At 36.8% G+C, this 10,792-nt stretch overlaps 2 protein-coding genes across 2 annotated transcripts; both read right to left on the bottom strand.

Moving 5' to 3' along the window:
* Positions 1-1,330: 1,330 nt before the first annotated feature.
* LOC307013426 (meprin A subunit beta-like) lies at positions 1,331-3,069 on the bottom strand (the record flags this gene model as incomplete). Its single annotated transcript, XM_079640823.1, has 6 exons — positions 2,836-3,069; positions 2,303-2,752; positions 2,018-2,191; positions 1,834-1,939; positions 1,592-1,630; positions 1,331-1,409 (listed from the first exon to the last, which is right to left on the bottom strand). The coding sequence occupies exons 1-6, from the start codon at positions 3,044-3,046 to the stop codon at positions 1,331-1,333; spliced, it is 1,059 nt and encodes a 352-aa protein (XP_079496949.1). The 5' UTR covers positions 3,047-3,069.
* Positions 3,070-4,292: 1,223 nt separating this feature from the next.
* On the bottom strand, positions 4,293-7,821 carry LOC307013428 (meprin A subunit beta-like). Its single transcript, XM_079640829.1, has 2 exons — positions 5,995-7,821; positions 4,293-5,800 (listed from the first exon to the last, which is right to left on the bottom strand). The coding sequence occupies exons 1-2, from the start codon at positions 6,159-6,161 to the stop codon at positions 5,464-5,466; spliced, it is 504 nt and encodes a 167-aa protein (XP_079496955.1). The 5' UTR covers positions 6,162-7,821; the 3' UTR covers positions 4,293-5,463.
* Between the last annotated feature and the right edge of the window lie 2,971 nt (positions 7,822-10,792).

A 10,792-nucleotide genomic window follows, 5' to 3' on the forward strand; every position in this document is an offset into this window, starting at 1 on the left:
CATCCCTTAATCCCTTCATCCCAACATCCCTTACCCCTTCATCCCTCCAACCATCAACGTCTTCATCCCGGCATCCCTTATCTCTCCATCCCTTATCCTTTCATCCTGACATTCAGACATCCCTTCATCCTTTAATCCCTTGTCCTTTCCCACCTACACCTAGCAAGTTAACCAAATCAGCTTAAGTGTTGATCGTGTCCAATTCATTGTTTTGCCTATTTCTGCTGCCATCAAGTGGCCAAAAGAGAGCTGTTCATTTTATGACTGGCATCTGATAAATGTGATATGTGGACCAAGTGATAGAGAAAGAAGACGGCCTTCCACTCGGTGAGTTTTTTATTTTCTACATACGCTTTCACAATCCAAAATACTAACAAGCATTGTCAAACTAACACGACCCAAACCATGTCGTTGCACACATTTATATATTCTCAGAAATGCTAATGTTGTGAACTGACAACCACTTCGCACACAAATAAAGGGTCACACTTAAACTTTCCTCAGTTATAAAAGCAGTGAATCTTATTTCTAATTTATTTGAATTGACTTCCATAAGAATTCAAAGTAGAAAAAGATAAGAACAAAACTGTGGTTACACTGATCAACTTCATGGATCAAAAAGCTTGAAACACAATAATTCCCTTACGATTCTGTTTAATTAATGTCCTAGGTCTTTCGAACATCACAACATATAAACAAAGAAGGATATATTTGAATTTTATTTTGATATTAGGGATTGATAGCCTGCAGTTTGTTTTCAGGCCTGTTAAAACATGAGTGAAGCACTAAAACTAGCGGCAGAGCTCAGTAATTCAATTATGACATACATTTGAAAATAATATTTAACTGTATTTCAAAACAATCCATAACGCCAAAATATTTTTTTTTGTGTGCAAATAATGTCAATTTAAGAGGTCATTTCCATGAGGAATGAGGAACTAGAAAAGAAAACATGGTTATAATAATCAACTCCCAATCACCAGTTTGACCCAGACAGACATGATCACAATAACAAATATATTGTCACAACATCATCAACTCTGTGCAGGCATTTCATTGACTTTCAGATAAGCTGTTGTAACATGTGATACAGTTGTAACCAATATTTGCTTTACCCTTTTGAGTTACCCATTTTTGATCTGTGTATATAACTAGAGAAAAAAACGAGAGAAAGAAAACAACAAGAGAAACAGCTGAATAACTTTGCATTACGGGTCCCGTCATGAGCTGAGGTTCAAGGTTCAAGGCTTTTATTAGTCATACGTGCATAGCTACAGTGTAGTTATGACGATGAAAATCTTAAGTCACAGGCTCACAGACGAGATGAGCTTCAAGGTATCAAAAGCATCGCCGCTATCAGGAGGGTGGGGACAGGAGAACACAGCAAACCAGGAGAGAAGCCAAACATGCTGAAGCCGGAAGAAAGGAATGGATTAATTAAGATATGAAGATTTTAGACACATACAAAAATACAAAACCGTATTTTGTAACAATTGGAAATAGTCTCAACAGCATCCAATTGCTTTCAAAGTCCACTGTTTTTATGGCTTACAAGGTTTTTCATCAATACTGTGTGAGTCAATATAAATACCTGTCATCGGGGGTTCTTGGAGGCTCACGGGTTGTGAAGCTGTAAAATGCATATAATAATTAGAAAGGTGTATGTAAATCGAATTGCTTCATTTAGAAAAAAAAGAGATATATATATATACAGTATATGGCATCATTTGAAAGACATATTAAACTCCTATGTTTTTCCCAAAAAACTACAAAGTTCTGTTTTGACAATAACAAGTGGTTTTAGTGTTGAAAAATTATAACACAATGTCCTACCGTGATGAACAAGGGTCTTCTTTCAGCTCTTTAGGAGGATATTTAATATTCACTCGTCCAACTTGAGGAATTAGCATAGCACTTCCATTGATGAGAGCAGTGATATCTAGCAAAGAAAACAACTTGGGTAATCATATGCCATTCTTCAACTTAGCCTACATTTAAAGACAAATAATCAGCTTACCTTGGAAGCTAAAGGTGAAAATGACACTTCCCCCCTTGAGGAACTCTCTGGTTTTTAATTCATTTTTATCGGAAAAAGTATATCTGCCATACATAGTTCCAGCAAAGATGGTTTCACCATTGTCATCTACGTAAGTCAATCCATCCAGGCGAGGATTGTCCCACACATAACTGCCTGTTTAAAGAGAGCAATAGATCATTTCAGTTAAACAACGAGAGACTGTTCTAAACCAGAAACTTCTTATGTAAATAAATACTGAACACTTTTATGTTCTTTTTGACTTACTATTAGAGGATGTGCTAAGGTCACTGGTGATACTAAATTGCTTGGACATCTGCAGCTGGATGTTGGCGTTCTGGTCCAGCATTTTGAAGGTCACCTGCCTTTCTGTGCAAGGCCACTCCAGCCGGTCATCATTTTCACCAGACACGAGTTGCACAAACAATCCGAAAAGTGAATTATTCAACAAAACCTCAACCCTATAAGCATAGCCCCCGCTGGAGTATTGCCGAGGGCTGTAAATAGTGGTGCCATAACTACTAGAGTTCAAAGTCTGCTCAAAGTCATCAAGCTGCATGGTTAAATGTGGACATTCAATCTCTGACAGATTGATTTCATCGATTGAGAAGCCGCCTGTGGAGCTTCCTGCTCCTTTACGAACATCAAACTCCACCTGGAAGTGCTTAGTGGCATTCAGGGAAACATGATGGAGCTTCCAGTAGTTTGTTGGCTCACCTGGAAAAAGAATTTTGCAATGTCTGAATTGCATATATATAAACACAAGATAATTAAATGCTATATTTCTAGAGGATGATTACCATCAATCTGTCCCATGAGGCGTAGGGTTCCCTTGCGGTCCAATTCATCCTGAAACTCTCTGATCCAGATGTTGAGGTGGTCTGACATGTTCCCACTGTGGAAATAGTAGAACTGGAGACACTGGACATGATGCTCCCTATTGAGACTCATCCTGTGGGTCTCCAGCCAGGCCGAGTCTCCCTCCTCACCTGATGCCGTGCTAACATGCATGAAGAAACCCGCATCTTCACCTAGAATGTGTATTGTCCCAAAAATAAGAAGTTATATATTTGTGTTTTTCATAATTTTCTGTGGGGATACTTGACAATATATTCAACAGTTCAAAGATAACATGACATAAGGGTGGGTGGCATAAGAAAGTTGGATAGGAATAGTACATATTTTAATTCATTGTCAGGGAAAGTTTTTAAGCACACAAATGCAATGTTAGATTTAAAAATCTTACCTTGTTCACCACTGCCACTGGGTAGATTGGTGTGGTCAGACACAGGACCCCCTGTAACATGTGTTACCATTTCCCAGCCAAGCCCATTCTGTGAACAGCTAGTCATTTGACACATGGTCTCATCGGGGAAGCTGCATTGCATCTGAAATGCAATGGTTGACTCTGTAGAGTAAGATATAACATTGGGTTGCGGACTCTTGGTTGAATATAGGGTATCAAATCAAAATAAGACTGATTCCGATTTGTTTTGGTGGGTAATCATTTAATACTGAATAAACCTTTCAAATACATGTTTTGATACACAAACTGCAACCAAATGGCCTTATACAGGTTCACAGGAATCATTAAGTAAGCTCTTATCTGGCTTTTTGATAAGAATGAATGAAGAATAGCTTTAGTTTGAGCTTGTGCTTTAGTCAATGACAGGTACAATTATTAAGTTCATTAAAATGCCCCTTGAAAACCTGTTGGGCTGCAAATAGCATTATTATATCTCCACCAACTTTCAAACACTTACTGCATTTGTAGAGGAGGTTCAGCTCCAGAACATCTTTGGGACTCACTTCCAGTCTTTGACCAATCACATCCTGGAACTTTGGGTCTTTGGTTATAATTGTCGACCCGTTGCCATTGCTGAAATAACCTTTACCGTAGTGCATCACTGACCAGTAGTCGTACGGGACTCCCTGGGTGGTGGTGTTTTCATTGCTGTGTTTTTCAAAATTATTCTCACGGCCTGGATAAAGACATATAAAAGCCAACCATTATTTGTTTAAACTTATTAAGATAAAGTGATGCAAATTAGTCGCTTTTCGGCGCCTCCCGCTTTTTTAACGCTGATTTGGGTGACTTGTGTAATTCGTGGAGAACCGAAGAGTTTTCGTTTTGGGGGGGGGGGGGGGGTCCTAGATCGCAAAATAATTAAACAATCGAGTGCCTGTTTTTCCTAGCCAAGGACAGGTACATTATACACAACAAGAGCGTAACGTGTCTTCACGTGGTTATGTCTCGTCTGAGTAACGGAGACGGAGAGCACCGGAACGCCGCTCCAGCTCTTCAAATATTGCAGTACCCATAAGGAGCCGTACACACACCGCAGTGTTTGGGTGGCTGTGTCTTTAGTTGTAAGCACAGTGGCGATCAGTTGTTATTAGCATCTGGTTAGCTAGCTATGCTAACGAATTTAAAGAGCTTTTCTACAACCAGCTGGAAGAGAGCTCTCTCCTGAGAGGCTCAAATAACCTCAGCTCAGTGAGGTTAAGGCACACCTTGATATGATCATTATAGTTATTAATGAGACATTAGAGAGTAAATTATTAACAGGTATAAAATACTATATGACAGTAACAAAAAAGTTGTTAAAAATAACAAGAATAGAGTTCGAAAGGGGAGTGATTTGTAAAATATCCAAAAAGAAAAATCTGCTTACAGTTCTGTTTCATATGGGTGTTGAGAGATGTATCCATAGATCTCCTGATGTTGCTCTCTAAGTGCACCAGATTGATGCTTTTAACTTCAATATTTAAAAAAAAAATCTTCCCGGGGGAGCTAGCCCTTGGACTCCCCTAGAGGAGGTTAGGTCCCCCCCACTTAAATCATGTTCACATGGATAGGATACTAAATACATTTGCACACATCTTGTGTCCATATCTTTCTATTTTGGTGGTCATGCCACAACCGTGCACGTGAATGCATGCGCGACAGCGCGAGTCATGGTGAGATAGCAGCATGAAAGAAAGGCGAAATGAATGGGCTGTGATTTTAGTTTTTTTAAGCAGAGGTTGAGTTCAATAATTTGTACGTTCCTCGGAGGATGTTGTACAAATTGAAAGGAAAAAGGTTCCCCACCCCTTCTGTAAATAATAATAAAAACCCTTGATTTATAACTTAACATCTGTCTCCTATTGATCTGAGTATATTATAAAGAATAGCCAGTTAATTTAAGCATTATAGCACAGGCCTTTGTCAGATGGTATATTACGCTGTTTTTTTCCTGCTTCGAATAGTTCTCTCTTTTTTCACCATACGTGTGTTTGCATCACTGAAGATATGAAGAAGATTGTTTGGAATAATGTTTTATTTTCAGCCGCATTTATCTTGCCACCAATCGATATATTTGAAATATTTTTGATTATACCGTCTGTATTTAGACAAAAATATTGATGATATGTTTGTGGAATAATTATTCTAATAACTTATTTATTTCCAACTCATTGTAGGTCCTTTTATATACCTTGATATAATCCTGTACATATAAAGAAGAGGCATGTTTAACAAGAGTCTTTAACAAACCTTCTATGATGTTCTCGTCAACAATGGTCACATAATCATCTCTGTCAGATCTGGACTGTTCATGGTAGAAGCCCAAAGCATGGAGGAACTCATGTTCAACCGTTGAGAGGGAATCACAGTAAGACCCGATGGAGATGTTCTGTCCGTTGGATTTTATTTTTCCAACATATGAATAACATCTAAAATGAGAGAGCATCAGCAACAGCATTTTGACTGACCTTACCAGGCATCGTTTATCAAGTTTTCATAGTGAAAGTAAAAAATATGCGTATAGGAACCGTCTGTAGAAAAAATAAAGACGTATATTTATCAAACATGCCCCTAAATCACAGCAGCTCATTTACATCCAGAAGCAAAATATGGTCAACCACATACTTATGAAATTATCTAATGTTGAGTAACTTTTTGTGGACAAAGAAGCTAACGAGAAAGGAATGGTAAAGACGGAACAAAAAAAACATACCCATTTAACTTCTTGACGTGGACGTAATACTCCTCGGAGTCCCTTGGTTTGAAGTCAATACATGACTTCAACCTGAACTGGTCAAAGGCTTTCAGGATGAGTCCTTTAGCATTCATCTCTGCCATTGTTCATGGGAATTTTTCAAATAGAAGAAGAAGAACAAATTATAATATGAATGCATAGATTAGCTGGCGTTTCTTTCCTGGGAACATTACTGGAATATGTATGCTCTGGTGGATGCCTTTAATGATTAAGATCATGCCAAAGGAGCTTTGTTCACGACAATGTGCTGCTGCTATCTGGTTCTTATATCCCAGGAACTGACTCCAATAAACTGGTTAGGTCAATGATATAACATATTTAACAAACTCCCTAACATGGCTCATAGCTTTTCTCTCTAGCAAAGACACATTTTTTGGTTAATGCAGGAACTATTATATTTACCAAGGTCTTTGTCCAAAACGTATGGGACTGGAGATGTCCACAGTTGGTCCCCATCCGTAATGGCACTCCTCTGCGTTGTTGGTGGTGCCTAAGAAGATTTATAAGAAATGTAATGGGTGACGGAAAATAATTATACAAACCAAGTTTCAATTTCTTAATTTACAACAAAAAAAACCCACCTTCAGGATATCATCATGTAAAAAATCTAAGAGAAAGCATAAACTGGTTGAGTTTTTAAACAAAGAAAGGTGCTGCAGTTAAGTATGAACGTGAACACAGCTATATTAACAAAGGTCCATTGAATGATATGAAGATGTTTGTCTTTACCCATGTTTGCCTCTTCAATGCTCTTGTCGTCACCAATGTCTAAAAACAGTTGAGAGGTTGCCATATAAAGTAACATGTATGAATGATATGATTATACTAGTTATATTTGATCAGATAAACGACTACAACTTACCCACTATCAATGTTCCCACCTATGAACAAAGACATTTGATCATATTAACAGATCTAGTAATATAATATGTTATGTACAACATGAAACACAAATAACGTTATTGTATTCTGTCTAATGATAGCTTTTTTGGGAAACAGGTACGATTAAAACTTTCGTCAAAACAATACGTAATTAATTCCTGCTATAAACTTTACGAAATGAAACACTGCAGTATGAAATACATCATGATTTGAGAGAAAATAGAACAATAAAGTAACTTACCATTTTTTGTGAGAATGATAATAAAAATATTAAGGTCACACCAAGGAAAATGTAGCCTTTCATCCTTTTGTCTTGGAACAAACCTAAACACAGAGATATATGAATAAACGTACAAGATGTCCCAATATGTATATTGTTTAAATATCATAATGAGAATATATTGCTCGACCAATTTAAACAATAGCTTTTTTTTCTTTAAATTAATCAATAAATAAATGATAAGTTTGATTAATTTGTATTTAAAGAAGACAGAAAGTGCTCATCTGCGTTTACCCTCTGCCAGCCTGATCGTCTGAATCCTAACTGAACATGAGAGGCTTTGGCTTTCACAGATTAACTTGATTGATTTCATACAAAAGAAAGAAAAACAGGTTTTAAAACTATTCAGACAATGCAGTAAACACAGAGGGTTTCATCTAAACTTGACTTCATACAGAAATGTTAAATGGGTCTGCAGAATGACTCCCTTTGTTATTCATATGTTAATGTTTCACTTGTATAAACTGCCTTAACCTGTTGAGCCCCATGCCTGTTTTTCAGGTCTCAGGCTCGAAAATGACATTACCAGAAGAAAACCTAACCTCCTCAGATTTTCCTTTTCTTTATGGATATTTTACAAATCACTCTCATATAGTATTTTATACCTTTTTTAGAAACATCTTTTTGTGTGGGGTGCATTTTATGACAGGCCTGCTTATCACAATATGCACCCCCTTGCTATCTTACAAAATACAAGTCTCACATTCACGAAACGTGCTCCATTCATTCGTACTAGTCCTACAACCATACCCTAAAAAATGCTGTCATGCTGTAAGGCCTGTCATAAAATGCACCCCAGCCAAAAATATGTTTATATTCATCCCACGCTCAAGCACTTTTTAGGGTATGGCTGTAGGACTAGTACCAATGAATGGAGCAAGTTTCATGAATGTGAGACTTTTATTTTGTAAGATAGCAAGGGGGTGCATATTGTGATAAGCAGGCCTGTTATAAAATGCACTCCAACCAAAAAGATGTTTCTCTTATTCCCACCCTCAATCATTTAAGATACGTTCATAACTAACTGTAGATATGTAGAAAATAAACGTAGAGATACGTTGATAACAAACGTAACGTGGGAGAAAATACGTTTCTAGCTAAACGTAATTGAGAATGCAGTTTAGTTCTGTGGGAACGTCAAATAAGTGACCAATGAATGAAAAATCCAGGATTCGACACCACTACCATCAAAATACGGAGCGAAAAGTTTAACCACAAGAATCAAGACTATATGAGCTACCACTAAGCGACTCACAGTCTGTAAATTAACCATTAAAAAAAAAACTTGGACGTTTAGTTTTCGTTTTAAGCATCGTTTTAAGCTCTTAACGTTTCATTTACAAATGCGCGTTCCCGTGACAAGGGGTGCATTTCATGATGGGGGTGCATAATTTGACCCAACACCGGAGCCGCGTTCTGGTGCTCTCCGTCAGAACTACACCCCTGTCAGACGAGACATATACCACGTGATGACACATTAGGCTCGTGTTGTGTTCAAGGACCCTGACCTTGGCCAGGAAAAACAGGCACTCGCTTGTTTAATTATTTTGCGGTCTAAATGTTTTTCTTTTTTGCGTGTGTTTATAAATTACCTCGAGGGCCGTTCCAAATGGTCTCGCGGTCCGTATACGGCCCAGAGGCTGGAGGTTACCTACCCCTGGTTTAGATGGATTTAGGAACTTCCCCTCGATTCTGTAATCCACCCAAATGACCCCAGAAGTGTTTTTTTTTTCTAAACCTCTCTAAAAAGGTCAAATTTAACTTGTTTTGCATCAATCTTGATACAGGGTACTTATAATATGTATAGTTTGGATTCCTAAAGCTTTCGGTCTACTATCCCATCATTCAAGGGTGGTATTCACTATAAGTAATGTTTTTCTTTTGAACATTTACATGTTTTTACGATGTTCAATTTGAATTTACTTTAAAATAAAAACATCTATATTGATTCTGACTTTTCTAAATCCAACTCAAAGGTTTATCATTGCTTTGAGAAAAAAGCGTATTAATTTACCCCTTTTAGAAGTGAAGATATAGTCAATTGTTCTGGGAATGTCATTTTGAGCCTGAAAAACAGGCTCGGGGCTTAACAGGTTAAAGAAAATGAAATGCCACTCCCCACACCCCTATGTCAAAAAACACAATGGTGCTCTAGGTGGAGATTCAGGTGATAAGGTGGGCGGGCGTTACCTTGGCTGGTGATTGGTTAATAGTTGCACAACCGAAAAAAACTCTTGTGACATAACAAATAGGCCAAATTCTGATCAGCTCATTTTCAGACAGGTTTTTATATAAATGGATCACGACAAAAACGTTTCCTAAAACTTTCAGAATCTCTTTACAGGGAACACATATTTCTGTATAAATTACATGAAAAGTGGATTTAGCATAATAGGTAACCTTTTAATTACACCGTTTTTTTGTGGAAAGTCTTGAGTTTTTATTAATAAAGTTTCCATGTCAAGTGACTGCAAATAAATGCAACTTTGTATTACTGTCCTGGAAAAGCAGGGATTGGATTTTAGTGCTTCCTCTATCATTATGAATATCTTTCATGAAGATTCAACACTTTCTTTATTCTTTATTAGTCTAATTCATTGACGATAGCTTTCATGTCATATAACCCAATGACCTCTTTGTCATTGTATTACCACATGTACGACACATTATTTTTGATAGAATTAAGGATTTCAATGAAAGAATTAACACTTTTGTAAGTATAAACTATTGGTTGCTTTGAATATCTTCCATGTTATTTGATCGAATGTGTTCTTTCACACACATTTCCATAAAAATAAAAAATGATTGAGTTTTATAACAGAAATGTATATATGAAGTCATATGACATGTAACAACATTCTCGTTATCTGCTCGGACTATAAAAAAGTGTTTCTAGCAAGTTTGCCAAGTTTGTATTACTTTGACAGAATGAAGCCCGTTTTCCTTGAAGTAAGTAATTTGTTTTTTTACTAAACAGCCAAAAATAGTTTTTTTGTTGCAAAAAACACTTCCTTTCATTCTGTGAGTTTGCATTTTCTACATAGTTCCTGTATAATCTAATCCATAATACTAATGCGCTTATTGTCTTTCATTTTTGTAAAGCACTTTGAATTGCCTTGTGTTGATAGATGCTGTAAATAAACGTGCCTTGCCTTACCTTGCCTAATAAGCGATGTCTAATGAAAACAAAACAAACCGTGTTATATGCATGTGATTACACTCTCAAAATGATATTGTTGTGAATTAAAGACTAGTGTACACACAAATATGTCAAAACAGCAAATTTTCTTTTTGTTAGCCAGTTATAAAATTAAAAAAAAAAGTATTTTTTATTCATTTGAGACAGTGCACTGCTATTCGAAATCAAAGTAACATTTCAAGATAAGCCCACAAAAGATAAAATACATTGGAAACTAACCCTCACCCCCCTATAGTGATTATGATTACAGTGATCAAACTTTGGCCACACTAAACAATTGCTGTTAAAATAATTGTGTCATTCTTTTGGTTGTTTTCATACAATACACTAAATGGAAAAATACATATTTCAAT

The sequence above is a fragment of the Notothenia rossii genome, assembly GCF_949606895.1.
Source record: "Notothenia rossii genome assembly, chromosome: 7".
NCBI lineage: Eukaryota > Metazoa > Chordata > Actinopteri > Perciformes > Nototheniidae > Notothenia > Notothenia rossii.